Source organism: Meles meles, chromosome 15, assembly GCF_922984935.1.
Source record: "Meles meles chromosome 15, mMelMel3.1 paternal haplotype, whole genome shotgun sequence".
In the NCBI taxonomy this organism is placed as follows: Eukaryota; Metazoa; Chordata; class Mammalia; order Carnivora; family Mustelidae; genus Meles; species Meles meles.
The window spans coordinates 35,626,390-35,643,004 of NC_060080.1; the positions used below are offsets into that span (position 1 = coordinate 35,626,390).

General features: G+C 36.9%; 1 protein-coding gene across 3 annotated transcripts in view; it reads right to left on the reverse strand.

Moving 5' to 3' along the window:
• The window catches only part of NPHP1 (nephrocystin 1), a 59,211-nt gene that overhangs the window by 34,290 nt on the left and 8,306 nt on the right, over positions 1-16,615 (reverse strand). Inside the window, exons 3-11 of one of the 3 annotated variants that reach the window (XM_045979401.1) lie at positions 15,496-15,556; positions 14,323-14,447; positions 9,441-9,669; positions 9,033-9,134; positions 5,846-5,946; positions 5,470-5,512; positions 4,308-4,392; positions 2,909-3,003; positions 1,233-1,361 (exon numbers count right to left, since the gene is read on the reverse strand). In XM_045979401.1, the coding sequence (XP_045835357.1) occupies positions 1,233-1,361; positions 2,909-3,003; positions 4,308-4,392; positions 5,470-5,512; positions 5,846-5,946; positions 9,033-9,134; positions 9,441-9,669; positions 14,323-14,447; positions 15,496-15,556 (970 nt within the window). Of the gene's footprint in view, positions 1-1,232; positions 1,362-2,908; positions 3,004-4,307; positions 4,396-5,469; positions 5,513-5,845; positions 5,947-9,032; positions 9,135-9,440; positions 9,670-14,322; positions 14,448-15,495; positions 15,557-16,615 lie in introns of all 3 variants that reach the window. The other 2 variants (XM_045979403.1, XM_045979402.1) reach the window with 2 other exon arrangements.

Genomic DNA, 16,615 nt, shown 5'->3' on the forward strand with positions numbered 1-16,615 from the left:
GAAGAGTTTATATACTATTGCTATCATTTCTTCCTTAAATGTTTGGAGAAATTCACCACTGAGCCCATATGGGCCTAGAGCTTTCTTTGTTGGAAGATTTTTAATCATATTTTCAATTTTTTTTTAACAGAGGTTGCAACTTTTCTATTTCTTCTTATGTCAGTTTTGGTAAATTATGATTTTTCAAGGCATTAAGCTATTTATCTGCACTGTCAATTTATTGGCATACGGATGTTTATGATATCCCTGTATCATCCTTTTAACGTCTGTGGATCTGTGGTGAGATCTCCATTTTCATGTCAGATAAGGATTATTTGTTTTCTTTTCCTCTTTTAAAAATTTCTTTATCAGTGTTAATAAGCATTTTTTAATTTTGTAATCTTTTCAAAAAATAAACTTTTGCCTTTTTAAATTTTCTCTTTCATTCACCTGTTTTCTATTTCATCAAATTCTACTCTTTTTTGGCATTTTAATTTAGGTTTATTTAAGCTTAATTTTTTTTCATTGAATTCTACTCTTATCTCTAATATTTCCTCCATTCTACATTCTTCTGGTTTAACTCACTCTTCCTTTTCTAGCCTCTTGAGTTGGTAGCTTAGATCACCGATTTTAAATCCTTCTTTTTGTCTATTCAGTTAAAGCTATAAATTTCCAGTTAAGCACTGTATTTAAGCTATATCTTATAAACAAATCAATTAATTTTTAAAGAGTCATTTAGAGTCTTTGGTTTGGGGTAAAAACATTTTCTTAGGAATTAGGGAGGAGTGAAATGGAAAAGGACACAAAGAAACTCTGTAAGGCGATGGTAACGCTCCATATCTTGATTTGGGTGTTGTATATAAACTTATGTACATGTGTCAAAAACATAATACTGTACACTCAAGACCTGAACCATGTACAATACTAGAAGATAGGCATCAGTACCTTTTTCATAAGTGAGAAATCTAAGGCTTCAGAGGAGTTAACTGTGATAGATACATATGAACATCATGCACTTAGCAACTGAAAGAGCCAGGAATTAAGCCTATATCATCAGAACCCTTATGGTTTGCATTCTACCACATATTATTTTATATGTATACACACTTATATACAGCTAGAGAGAAAGAGAGAGAGAAATTAAGAGGGAGACAAAGACACAGACATATCCCAAGCAGTACATGTTTAATACGTGGCTTTAAGAAAATTATCTTTCCAACTGCTGTGAACTGATTTACTCCTCATAAACTCACCTTATTACCATCAAATAGACAGAGGCGTACATGTCTACTGAGAACCTGGATGCTCATTCCTGGAAGAGGAATCATTTTACAGCTCCAGAGCGTCAGAATGAATGAAACACGACTTGGTCTTGACCTAATCTAAGAGCGAAATTAGTTATAAAAAAGGTTTATTTTATGGTTTATAAGACAAATTCATTTTCAAGGCATCTTTTATAAATACTTAAAATGTACATACAATAAAAAAGGATGAAAGAAAAAAATTTACACCTAAATATACATATGAAAAGTTTTGATAGTCTGTTCAACTTAAAATAAAAACCTTAGGTAAATTTTCCATAAACCTTTATATTTGAAATATTTGCATTTTGGGGGCAAATACACAAAAATCATAATGAAAAAATAGTCAGTACAATCAGGTAAAATGGAGGATGTGACTATGGAATCAGTGCATTCCGGGTTCATTCTTAGAGTTCATATACAATGTGAGTAAGTGCAGAAGGTCACCATAGCATAATAACCAGTGACACCCAGCATTACTATTATCCAGCTGGCTCCGCCTTGTTTTAATTCTAAGCATGTACCTACAATGTTCCTTGGCTTCTTACACAGATGTTTTGACAGAATGCACTGACCGTTGGATGAGATTATTCAAGATTATAGCTATTCATGCTATAGATGAAATAGCATCTATTTCACAAGTATAGTTCAGAAGGTCAATGAATAAATCGGCAATCGGGTTTCTTATTTAAAGACATCTTCAACTCTTAACATTCTGCTTTATGGTCATTGGCCTTTCCATTCAAAGACCTTATATCATGGAAAAAGTAAGACAATATCTAACAGTTTACAACATTTTCAAGTTAAGAAATGAGAGCTGAATATTTCGCTCTCTGGGTACAAGTTCATGACATTGAATGCCATTATTCAAGTACTAGTACACTAAGCAGACCAAACACAACGTGTTTCCTGACTTGCAATAAGAGATACTTCACACTAAGAAGGTCCCAGGCAATGCTCAGGGTGAGAGGGGAAAGTTCTACACCACCTCTGCCCACAAAACCTAACCATACTGGGCCTTCTTATTCTTCCCTTGAGGCTCTGAGAGAGGAAGGGAGAAAAGGCAGAAGGTAAACAGGAAAGAGAGTGACATACTCTAATGTGGTTCATATCTGCTAAAAAGGAGGAGAGTGGAATTATATATCCAGAGTACTTCTTACTTCACGTCCTCAGGATACCAGGAATCTTCTACCCCAAGCTCCCCCCAAAAAAGTATAATCATAAAAATCTTTCAACTTTCTCATTTCCATTTAATTAAGAAAATATTATCACTACTAGTGATATTGGCTAACATTTATTAAGTTATCATGTGCCAGACACTGTTCTAAGCCCTCCACACATAAAATGTAATTCTCATAATAACGCTGTTAGAGGTATTATCATTCCCTTTTATACAGATGCAAAAAATGAGTAAGAGAGATACCTCATATTACTTCCTTTGTAACAATGGAAGAAGAGAGCAACAGTTTCGTTGTCTTAGTGATGAAATGATCACTGAGTGATTAAAAATTAAAATAGAGAAAATTTTTTTATCTTCTAGAATGCATTAATCAATTTACACATTATCTGTATTACAGCCATAACCAAATCTGGAAAGGTATAATTCTGCTGATAGCAACCATACTCACAGTGCCTGTTTTAGCATCCCACATTAGATCCCTGAAGGCCAGTTGTGAAGGAGTGAGCTCTGGCTGTAAGAAGTAACTTGCTCGAAACTGATTCCCTGAAAAAATAATTTTTCTTTATTTTCTTACAAAGAAAGAAATGAAATACAAAGCCAAAAATGTATAATGTTATGCAACAAATTTAAGAAACAGACATCCAAAATGTCAAGTTGCCTACTAGGAACGTGCTTTGTAAGACATGTATGCCAATGGAAATTTCCTTACTGGTAAGAATAGCTGTAAAAAAAGTAAAGACAGAAGCACATAAGAGCTGATCTTAAAGTAGCTTTAAGAAAGACCTTAAAAACTTTTAGGCCAATAGCGTGACCTGTGATGAAGATGATCCATTCAAATATTTTTGTAAAAAGCAGAAAATGTATAAACACTCTTTAGAAAAATATATGATTATTAATTTTACTTAACACAAAACCATTACTACACTGTTTTCTCATACTTTAGTTATGACGAATACAGATTACAAAATCATTTATTCATTTGAGAAATAATTTCTGAGTTCCCGCTGCATGCTAGGCACTCTGCCAGGACCTGCAAATACATATGTGAATCAGAGAAATATGGCCCCTGTCATTTACAATTGGGTCGGGGAAATAATTTAAAAAAAAAAAGTAGAAGAAAGAATAAAAGAATTATCAACTAACTTAGATCCATAAAGGGTGCTCAAGTGGAAGGGTGTTACTGAAAGAACACATCTCTTGGAAGATGGAATTCCCTGGGATGTAAAGAATGAGAAGTTGCTGGGCATTCAAGGAGGGCTGAGAAGAGCCTTCCCGGCAGAGGAGCCTCAAAGCAGCCTTTCCACGGATAACTCAACAACTCAGGATATATAGGAGATCCTCCCCCAACATTATTTCTCTTTAACAAGCTTATGGACAAAGTGTTGTTAAGTACAGAAAAATCCAAGAACAAATAAGAAAACAGAAATGCAAACGGATAATAACTCTTCAGAAAAGTCTTTGTGCAAAGTAAAGGAGAGAAAGGGAGGCTTTGGCTAACGTGGGATAGGATGAGAGGTGCTGGGTCCCAAGGGTATCAGGCAAGCTCGTAGACTGATGAGGGCAGGAACCGGTGTGGGGAAGGGGGGCTGAAGATACACAAAAGGGCTCTTAATTAAAACAGTCATATTTTTGAAATAAGCCAAGGGTCTAGAAGCCAGAGCACAGGTAAACAGACCGGCATCTAACAGGATCAGGGAAGGATCTGCCCTAGGAAAGATGAAGGAATAGAGGAGTACCAAAGAGATGTGATATTCAACAATTTTTAAAACAGCTTATTTTGGCTAAAACAATAACATTAGACATAAAACTTCACTACAAGCTTGTGGTGGCTCAGTGACAACTGTTACCTTCCTCCAGAAGCTGGAAGAGTGTGGAGGGCCTGAACCCTGCAGGAATAGTGCCCATTGTGGTCAACACATCGACAGTGCTTATCTGCTAGAGACAGTAAAGACAAAAAACTGAGTTGTTTCCTCACCTCCATAATACTTTCTCTTATCACTATAGCAACTACGATGCAGAAAAGGAAAACACGAACATGCAGGCTTGAGTGGACAAATACGGCAATTTAAGCCCAAAGTCCAGAGGATGTCATCCATCACTAAATCCCAGTAACTTCCAAGAACGTCAGCCCCATGCAGTGTCTGGTGGGCAGAGCTCTGTGCTCCAGACCAGGTGCTTCCTGTACATCTTTCATCAAAATATCCCTACTCTGGTCCCACCCTGTGGTGCACTGCCACGTAACAGGCGAGTGAACATCAGAAACTGATATGCACTGAAGAATTCATGGCCTTTTTGTATATGTGTACATACACACACAAACATATGAGCACGTCCATGTAAGCGATAGGTGGGGTACGAGGTCAGGAAGCATATTGACTAAACTATTAATGGTGATTAGTTATGGGAGGGAAGGAGTGGATTTTCATTTTGTTATGTAACTCTTTTAAATGATAGGAATATGGGTAATTTCTTACTTTCTTGAGCTTTTTGGAATTTTTTTAAAAAAAGATTTTATTTATTTATTTGACAGAGAGTGATGCAGTGAGAGAGGGAACACAAACAGAGGGAGTGGGAGAGGGAGAAGCAGGCTTCCCACTGAGCAGCGAGCCCGATGTGGGGCTTGATCTCAGGACCCTGGGATCATGACCTGAGCTGAAAGCAGACACTTAACGACTGAGCCACCTAGGTGCATCTGGAATTTTTCATATTAATGGAATTTAACATCAGCTTTTATCCAAATGGTGGAAAATTCAGGCAGAAATCAACAACATATAGTTGCAAGCCCTGAAATCTACTCTTCTTATAGAAAAGGCCTAAGGAGAAATATCACTTGGAGCATGGCTTATTAAGCCAGAGCCATATGATTTATGCTCTGTACCTTCCATGCCTTGTACCCTATTTAAGACCTGATGTTATCTTCTAAAGTCTTCATCCTGTTTTGATTCTGCACTCTCTCAGAACTATTAGGTAACAAAACATGACATCATTAACAGAACAGGTGATACCAACCTCTGAGATAGCTTTTCGGACAGCACTCCAATGAGAATCAGTTCTGGGGGGGCCAAAATAGCAAAGTGAGTGCACAGACAGCTCATGCTTATTGACTCAATTTTGGAGCATCATCAATCAAAGAACAAAGCACTTAATTGTCAATAAGTTCTAAAAATTTACAAGTCTCTAAATGAAACCAAGAAAGAATAATATCATGCACTAAAAATAATCATGAAATTAAAGTAGTACTGATCTTTAAGCAAATAGTAACACAAAAAGCACTGTTCTCAAACTGTAAGTTGTCTCCGTTTCAAAAATTCTTGAATTATTTACAATAGTAAAAATAAACAAAAAATTTCTTAAACTCACTCTGTTATCCTCTCACACCTTTTACCTTTGTTTAACTTCTTCCCCCTCTGCTGCTCGGTCCTCCACCTCCACATCTTCTTTGCTGCCTTCTTCACTTGAGTCTTGGCTGCCTTCTTTATTATGGGGCTGGAAAATTATAAAAATATGAAATGTTTTTTACTAACGCAAAAATCAACCAATAAAAATATTTTCAGAAAGGCTCAACTATAGGTGGGAATATATACAATGGGCATATCAAAAATCAATGGGAAAAAGATTTCAACATATTGTCAATAACTTCACTGTCTGAAAAAATTACAAGGATAGAGAGCAAGTTTAATCAAAATAAATTCCCAGTGGAATTTATTACAATGAATAAAAAAAGAAGGTAGAAATAAAAGAAGTTAGAACTGTTAAAGTGTTAAGAAAAGTGTTAGAAGAAAGTAATGTTGAGATGGGGATGTCCTCGCCAATTATAATATCAAAACCAAAAATCATAAACGGAAACACTGACAGACTTAGCAACATAAAAAATAGACTGGTTCTAAGTCAACAAAGAAAATACCTGTCACAGATTTCCAAGGCTTAATACCTTTAGTATGAAAATATTATAATACTCTTATAAATCAATACAATTTAAACAAATCTGTTAGAAAAATGGTCAAAGAACTGAAAAGGCAGTTTACAAAGAAGACGTAGAAATGGTCATAAAGTGTATGAAATGATGCTCAACCTTATTAGCAGTACAATGAATGCAAATAAAAACAATAACGGGCCTCTTTCTTGCCTACCACACTGGCAAAAGGATGAATGGCAGCCATCCACAGCACATGTGTGGGGAAAAAGTACTCTCAGATGGTGGGGAGGAGGGAACAAACAAGCACAACTTTTCTGAAAGGCAACATGGCAAACTAAATGAAAATAAATGTGTAAATCTTTTGAACCAGAAATGAGCACCCAGAAATTTGTCTGAGGGCAATAAATCAGACAAATCTACAAAGATGTCTGTGTTGACTGATCACAACACAGGTTGCTGGTTGTCTACCACCTAATCTCCACCTCTTCTTTTCTAACAGAATCCCTGATTTTAGCAATAAGCCAGCTAAAAGTCTACATTTTTCAAACCCTCCTTGTGTCTAGGTATTAACAAGAGACTCAATTCTGATCAAGGAGATATCATTGGAAGTTTTTTGTATAAATTCTAGGAAACTGTCTTAAGAAGATAGCAGCTCATACCTTTTGGTCTCTTATTCCCCTTTCTTCTTTTGCTTCTTCGCATCATTAAAAGATCTAGCAGCCAACTTATCTATCTCTTTAGATAACCCTTGGAAGACCTGTCTCCCACTTAATTACAGAGTAAAATATTAGATGGTCCTTCACCATCCCTTCACTGCCTTCATCCACACTCCTTCCATGCACAAGAGAAATATGCTTCCACCTTACTTACGCCACTATTTGGGGGGATCTTTTGTATCTCATAGTGGAAGCTAACTGTAGCTCCATCCGACATAATTTATAGTTCTTAGAGGCTGGAAGCAACATGTCCACCTACATGACATTGGAATACTGTACTACCAATGAAAAGGATGATTCAAACTTGAACTGTGTAAAACACCTGTTATGTGTGGCTACTGACACTTGAAGTGTGACTAGTTCAAACTGAGATGTGCTATTTAGGTGTAAAATACACACTGGAATTTGAAGACTTGGTATAAAAAAAAAGAAAATATTTTAAAATATTGATTAGAAGTTGAAATGATAATATTTTGATATATTAGATAATATAAATACATTATTTAAAATGTCACCTGTTTTTTTCCTTTTTGCAAATGCATGCGGTCTAATAAAAAATATGTATATATTTGGTCTTTATTCCCAGTTCTTGGCAAGAGTTCCTGGAACTCTTGGAACTTCCTGAGTGATAGGAGTGTCTTATGTTATTCATAACAAGCCCCCTTCAACCAGACTTGAGTTTATGCTAATGAGGTGATGGAGTAGTGGTGGGGTCCAGGCTGCCAGAGGAATCAACCATGTGGTTAGAAGGTTAGAACTTTCAGGGCCCCACCACTACCACCCTCTTCACCTTCAGCGAGGATAAAAGAGTAGGAAACTGAATTCAATCACCAATGGCCAACCACTTAATCACTCGTGCCGTGCCTATGTAACAAAACCTCCACTGAAACCTCTAAAAGACAGGGTTTTGGAAGCCTTCCAGGTTGGTGACCACGAAGAAGTGTGCTGGGTGACGGGGGTGGGGTGGCCCCAGAAAAGGGATGGAAAATCCAGGTCCCACTCCTTCCATCTCCCCATACCTTGCCCTATCCATGCCTTCCATTTGGCTGTTCCTGAGCTGCAGCCTTATGATAAACTGGTAAACACAAGTAAGGTGTTTTCCTGAGCTCTCTGAGTCCCTAGAGGAAGTTATCAAGCTTGAGGAGGCCTGTGGAAACTAAATTTACAGCTGGTCACTCAGAAGCACAGGTGGCCCATGGGACTTGGGATTGGCATCTGAATTAGAGCAGCTTGTGGGGTGAGCCCTTAACTTGACAGGTCTGCATGAACTCCAGGAGTTAGTGTCAGAATTAAATTGAATTACTGGATATCTGATTGGTTTCAGAGAACTGGTGTGGAAAACAACATGTATTTGGTGTTAGAAAAAAAAATCACACAATTAAGTGTTAGAAGTGGTGTCAGAAAAAAAGACATCTCAGTGTGGTTATGAGAAAATTTAAAATTACATTTGTAGTTTGCATTATTTTCCTATTGGACAGTGTTGATCCAGAGAGATATCTACATACATTGGCAAAGAAAATGACCATGCTATATAATGAAATATTTTTAAAAAAGGCAGCAAACATGCATATATGTATGTGTACATCCTGGTAAGGGATCATATATTAATGGAAGTTAACTGTGGCTTTGTTTGACAACAAACAATAAACTCTTACTAATTTTTCTGATCAGCATGAATCCACAAAGCACTTTGTGTTCTAGGCCTCACATGCATAACAGCACTTCGCAGACCCCTAGCACTGTTAAGACACAAGGTTTTCCCCAGGCCCTGTCCCTCTAAAATTGAAGTAAATTCTATATCCCAAATCATTCACTAGTCAATTGATCAAAGGATACAGCTGAACATTTTATTAAAAATGAAGATAAGTTTTGAAAAAAAAATTTAATGAAAAAATGTTTTCAAAGGAGAAAAAGGGAAAGAATAAACAATAAAGACTAACCTCCACGTAGGTTCTGGGAATGAGACCTTTGTTTCCTTTGGCATTCTTAGCTATCCACCAACCATCAGGTTTTTTTTCAATTATAAGGAGAATTTCCCCTTTCTTAAATCAAAACAAAGTAAGACATTTTAAATTAAAATTGACCCCTAAGTCAGGAATTACCAACACTGAAACTATTTTCTAAAATAGAATAGCATTTAATTTCACCATTCTCCTACCAGGTAACTTTGATGACATAATTTTACATAACTACTGCCTGTAAATCATAATTTTTACTTATTTTATTAAAACAGATGGAGTCTTTAAAAACAATACCAGGAATATGTAATACAGGTATATCGGTAGAGTTTTCTTATTCTGTCAGGTATGCAAACTTATCCTTAGGTTAGGTCCTAGTCTTGTTTCTACCTTAAATGTAAGATCCCCGGCTTGCTGAGCAGCAAAATCTCCAACAGCAATGTATTCTTTACTTGTCTGGCTGTGGGATTCATTTTCCTGTTTCTCTTCCTCTTCTGTTTCTTCTTTCTCCCCACCACTTTCTTCACTCTCTTCTTCTTCATCATCTTCCTCTTCTTCAGCTTCTTCATCTTCGTCAGCAGAATCGTCATCTTCCTCTCTTTCAGAAGGTGCCTTGGTTCTGTGAAAAACAGTTCTATGATAAGGATCACTTGAAATAACGTATAAGAACAGATCGAGTATGAGGACAGCTTCTACATATAGAAGATCCTGCCCATATTTGGAACTGGGTAAATAAAGGAAATAAGGAGAAAGCACAACTCATGGTTTCTACCATCTAACGAACAATGTGTGACTTGAAGGACTAAGTGGGGAAGGGGTTACTCTATCTGAGGCACATGTGGGACACCACGGAGCATGCACAGGACTTGAGGGTATGGGATGTGTGTTCAAGTCTTGGATTCATCCATTCAGCAAATGCTGCTCAAGCACTGTAACACATGGTTAGAGCATGGGCTCTGAGTTCACATCTGGCACCATCGTCTCCTTGTTGAGTGACCTGGCATAGCTTTAAGTTTTCCATTCCTCGCTGGTAAAGTGAAGGTAATAATAGAACCTGCCTCACAGGATTGTCATGAAGGTTACATGAGTTACAAATCTGAAGAGGGTTTAGAACAGTGCCTGCCCATCACAAGTCTTTAATAGTGGTCAGTTATGATGATAATGATGTATGTCAGGTCCATGTCAAACACCCTGGATACAAAACCTGGTAAGCCAGGTGAACAATTCCTTGTCCTCAAGGAGCTTACAGAGAGAGAATCTAGAAAATGGGTCATTACAATATAGTTTGATAGGTACATCAGAGGTATTACACAGGATATTAAGGAAACACACGGAGAGACACTCAACCTAAGCTACATGGGTAGGCATGGGGAAAGGCTTAGAATCAGGTCTGGAGGGGTGACTTGGAGTTAATGAATTAAAAAGGAAGTAGAAGGGAGGGGGAGGGTGTGGAGAAAGGAGGATCAAGTTGGGGGAACCTCAAGTAGCTCACGAACGGTAGGACAAGTTTTGAAGAAACGAGTAAGAAAGAGATGAGGCTGAAAAGAGGTGAGCAGAATGCAGCCCAAGCGAGCTTTTTTTCTAACACAGTCTCAAAAAATGAAGTAAGAGAAGGCCATGATCTCATCTGTACTTTGGAAAGACGACAAGGCTACAATGTGGGGAACAGACTGGAAAAGGGACTAAACACAAAGACATCTGGGAAAAGAAACAAGACAACAGTATAGACTAAAAAAAACAACAACTCCCAAACCAAAAAAACAGCATTAGGATGAAGAGAAAGACGTTTGGAAAAATATTAAGGAGGTACGATGGGAGGTGAGGGAAGAGAGAGGAATTAAAATAATACCAGTGTGGATGAGTCACTAAATCTCTCTTTGTTCATTCAACACTCAGCAAAGTCATCAAACGTTTGCTGGGCACCTACTATGTGACAGACACTATGTGCCTGGGATACGACAATGAATAAAACAGAGATCTTTGTTCTCCAAAAGCACTAGAGAACCTTATCTTAAAAACAGGGATAACAATGTACTTAGATTGATGGAAATGAACATTGCTAAATATAAAACCAGCCAGTTATGAGACAGTCCAGAATAAAGAGTACTGGGTTCACTTAGTATAAAATAGTTATAGGATATACTCATAACACAGTGCCCTGAACATAAACAGTAACTTAATGAAGTTTTTATACCATAAAAATAAAAACCCACGAAATATGTCATATTGATTTTCAATGTGCCCTTTTCCTTTTTTAGGAGATCTTTCGCACATATTTTATGAGTCAATTATTCTAAAATGTTGCCAAGGATAATGGGAACTTCACACGATTATTCATCGTTCTTCTTCATTGTGTTAAGACAGTGAATTTCAATTATTGATTTTTGAATATTAAACTAACCCTGCGTTCTGGAATAAATTCCACTTAGTTATGCTGTATTGTTATTTTGAAATGACACTAGATTCTGTTTGCTAATATTTTCTATTGGGTTTGTTCATGTGTTCATGAGGCCCTTGCCATTTTTCCTATAATATTCTTGTCAAGTTTTGATACCTAAAGCTCATCAAATGACTTGGGAAATATTCTTCTGCTCTCTATAAAGGTTTGTAATTCTGGTACTATTTTTTTAAATGTTTGCAGCAATTCATCAGTGAAACCATGTGAGAGTTGATTCCGTGGGAAGGTTTTAAATCAAACATTCAACTTCTTAATAGATATTTTAGCAGGACTATTAAGATTTTTCTCTTCAGCTTGTGTCAAGTACCTTTTATTTTTCAAGGAAATTATTATTTTTTATTTAATTATTTTTATTAACATATAATATATTACTTGTCCTAGGGGTACAAGTCTGTGAATCTGCAGGCTTACACACTTCACAGCACTCACCGTAGCACATACCCTCCCCAATGTCCATAACCCAACCACCCTCTCCCTACCCTCCTTCCCCCAGCAACCCTCAGTTTGTTTTGTGAGATTAAGAGTCTCATGATTTGTCTCCCTCCCAATCCCATCTTGTTTCATTTTTTCTCAAGAAAATTATTTTATCTAGATTTTCAAACATATTGGCATAAACTTATTCATAATATCGTGGCATCCTTTTAATTTCTATAAGATCCGTAGTGATTAGTTTTCATCCCTGTTTTTTTTTGTTGTTGTTGTTTTCCCTTCTCTTTCTCTTTTCTTGATCAGTCTTGCTAAGAATTTATCCATTTAACTAATTCTTCCAAAGAACCAACTTTTGGCATTATTGATGTTATCTACTTATGTCTTTTTATTATTTCCTGTTTTCTGCTCTTATTTCTATTATTCCTTCCTTTCTACTTGCCTTGGGTTTAATCTCTTGTTCTTCTTCTGTTTTCTTAAATTGGAAACTTCAATAACTGATACTCAACTTTTCTTCTTTTCTAAGGTATGCACTTAAAGCTATAAATTTTGTTAGCAGCCATTTCTCTGCTTGATTCCTCCTTATCCATCCAAGCTATCCATCTCTTCCAGCAAATTCTGTAATAAGTCAGAAACAGTTGTTGTATAGTTCTTGTTTGCTAATTTTCACATTTGGGTCATCTGAGTTTCTACTGAATATTTTTTCTCTTTATTAAATATATGATATTTTCCACCTCTTTGAATCTATATATTGAATCAGACTAAGAAACTTCTCAGTCATTATTTCATCAGATATTTTTACAGTTGTAGAATGTTCATTTTCTACATCTGAATGTTCTTAAAATACCCGAAATACTTTTTTCCATTTCATCCATCATTTCTTCTTTTAACATATTAATCATTAATTAGAGGTCCTTGTCAGCTAACTGTACTGTCTAGTTCAGATCTAAGTCTGCTTTTATTGACTGTCTTATTATTCAATTGCTGATTATTTATTCACGCCTACTCTTTTGTACTTCCAGTAATTCCCATATTAGGGGATATTACAGATGAGACATTTAGAGACTTTGGATTATGTCATCTTTCTTTATGGAGTGTTGAATTTTATTCTGTTACACAGTTGAATTATCACGTTCCTGTTAAGGTCTAGTTTTAGGCTTGGACAAGATCTACTTCAGTCTTGTCTTTATTTCAAGATCACAGTTCTCAGTAGTAGGGTATTTTCATTACTCTAAATAAGAGCAATGACAAAGACAATGACAGCAGGACTAAGGCCTTCTGTGATCTCCACTAAATACCTGAAGCATTCACCAAAGTCTCTTTATTCTATCTGGGTACAAACTCCAATATTTCTCCAGGACAGTCTGACTTCCAGAATCTTTTAAAATCTCAGTCTCCTAGCAAGCACTTTCTGCCAGTGCTTCTGGAATCACAGTCTGTGTAGCCCAGGAATCTATTCAGATTTCTGTAGTTGTCTCTTACAACTCCCTTCTCTCTCCCACAAGTCCCAACAGCCTTGGGAACTCCAAAATTTGATCTCTGACTCCTGAGTTCTGTGACATTGCTGCTCCCTGTTTAGGATCCACCTTCCTATGCCACAGCCCATAAATTTTCCCCAGGGAGAGGATCTGGGTGAATGTTGAACTCAGTTCCTGTGTTTTCCTGTATTAAGGACATTAGCCCTGCTGGGCTGATGTTCAGTGACTTCAACCAGCTGTTTCGTATATTTTGTCCAGATTTTATAGTTATTTATAGTAGGAAGGTTAAGTCCAAAACTAGCTACATTGTCATTCTCAGTACTAGAAGTTAGTAGAAATTCTAGAATCTTTGGATCTACATCCTTTGGCATCTTCCCCAGGATATAGTGTAAAAGTATGTGAACAGAACTTGAAGAGTCTAAATAGTTAATTTTTTTCCTTTTTGCTTTCCCCAAATTGGGTTTGTTTATACCATCAAGTTTTCTTTCTATTCTGTTATTAACATCTACTATAGCAGAAAAGCAATGCATACTTCTGCCTCTAATTTTTAAGGAATATTTACGAAAGAAGCAAATAAACAATCCAAATAATTTCTTTTTATGTATCAACACTGACATTAAAGGCATTGTCCTTATTTTCTAACATCTGTTTATTTAGCTATTCAGATCGCTTTTTGTTTCCCCAACTAGGTGATTAATTACCTAAGGGCAGAGATTGTGACTTTCACTTCTTACATCTTTTACAGGCTCTAATACTTTCTACGATACATAATAAATAAATGTCAACTGATTATACTTGTTATCACCATTTGTTTATATCTATACTCTTAATATGTCTTTATTCTGAGTCAAACATGAAAACTATTGGTGACATAATATTTGAGAGAAAGAAAGTAAGGAAAGAACCATACTCGGTTACATTTTCTCTACTTATGGACACAGCGAGTTCTTGCAGTTGGTGGGTAAGCTTATCCAAAAGATTGTGCTCCTCCTCTTTTTTCTGATTATAGTTCCCGACAGGGGCAGGTTCATCAGCCTATGAGAGAATATAAGTTTATTTCACTGAAGAATTTATTTCAGTTTCCTATTACACTTATTTTAGAAGGAAAAAAAAATACTCCTTTAAATTCTAGAAGACAAAGTAAATGTCAATATGAGATTAGGCCTACCTTAGAGAAATAAGATGAAAAAAAAAGATTATTATGTTGAAATGTAACCCAAATGAAGAAACAAAATTATACTACTTGGTTTTTTTGTTTTGTTTTCTTGCTAGATATTCCAGACCCTCTACAGTCAGTAAGAGATAGGTTCTAGACAGAAGATAGGCCTTGGAGTCAAAAAGACGGTGCCAATCCCAAGTTCTGCCTCTTACTGGCAGTGAGACATTGAGAAAACCGCTTCACCTCTGGGAGACTCAGCTTCCCCACCCATGAAACGGCATAATTAGATTTCAAATTTAGGGTCAGCCTGCCTCCTAAATTTAAGAGTTCTGTGTTGCTGAAATTGAAGAGATGCTCAAGACACAGGTAGGGAGATGACTTTTAGATGCCTTCCACTTTAAGTGCTCTGTGAGTCTCTGGCCCTGGACACTTGGCTGAAGCTCAGGCTCATACTAATAGGGAAAATCCTGAAGGAACTTCCAAGAGTAAATTCTAGTTCCTCCTATTTCTGCAGAGTCACTGATATTAGAGCCGCCATGTGATACAAAAAGCTTCTTTACCACTTACCCTCAGGGCCAGATTATGTACTCTCCCCACAGGGAAATGAAAGTCAAAACAATTCTAAACTATAAAACATAATACTCACACAATGCAAAAATAAATAGAGCTTCTTCCTGGATTTTCTGGGTCCTCAGTGCCGGGTAAGTTCACCAAAGCTGAACTTTTCTCAGCATTCAGAGGCCTGCATCTTCTGCTCCAAGCACACACTCAGTAAGCCGGTCGGGCAAGCTGGCTCTGGTCACAGTTAGACTTCACCACCACTAAAGCAAACCCAGGAATTTACCTGCTCTAATGAATTCCCACTTAATGATAACATCTGTATACAAACAGGTTTTCTGTAATATCATTAACTGTAATACTCACTTTGTTTAATTTTTGAAGAGCATTTTTATTTTCATCTATTGCTTGTTTTAACTGGACACATCTAAATTTTTGAAAAGAAAGAAAAAAATATTAATTTTTCTATTGTCAAACTAGAACATTGTTTTATAGAATTACACATAAGTCTTTAAGCTGGCAAGCCAATTACTGTATGCATGACGTTGAAAAGTTCACCCATATCTGCTTTCCCACCCACCAGCTCAGGTGATCCTCACATGCTCTAAGGTACACAGGTATGACAGCCTCGGCTCCAAAAGCTTAAGTGACTCTGAGTTTCAGTTTCCCATCTCTAAAATAAAGCAAGCACTGGACTTCAAAATGCTTCTCCAGCTCTAAAATTCCATAAACCCAAGATCTAGCCCAGGAGATACCCCTAAGGACGATAATGACAAAGTGTACTGAGCATCATGGATAATGCTAGGCGCTTCCCAAGTGCCACCTCATTTGAGCCTCATGCCAACTCTCACTCCAGTAGAAGGAAGGTGAGCTTCTAAGGAGGGGCCACAGCTGGTCAGTGGTGGAGACACGTGAAGACAGGGTTTAGGAATCTATAGCTGGCCTCTTCCCACCACAGCATGCGTTCCCTCTTTGAGCTTGGTCTGTCTAGATGGGTACCCTGTTTTAATTATTCCACAGATAGCTCATATACTGTAGCTTAAGTCATAGACCCAAGTAAAGTATAAAAATGACTGAAAATGGGCCACCTCTAATAATGACAGTTCTCAAAATTCAAATGCTTTCTAAAAAAAGAACCAGTGAGAGTCAATATTTTTATGCTGTTTGTGTACTTATTTTTTTTAGACTATTTATTTATTTATTTATTTGAGAGAGAGAGAGAGAGAGAGAATGAGAGAGAGCATGAGAGAGGTCAGCTAGAGAAGCAGGCTCCCTGCCGAGCAGGGAGCCCGACGTGGGACTCGATCCTGGGACCCCAGGATCATGACCTGAGCTGAAGGCAATCACTTAACCAACTGAGCCACCCAGGTGCCCCTGTTTGTGTACTTTTTTATTGCAAAATTGTAATATTGACCTGCAAGAATCAATATTTTTTATGCTGTTTGAGTGCCTTTTTTTTTCTTATAGAAACTAATGAAATAAAGTA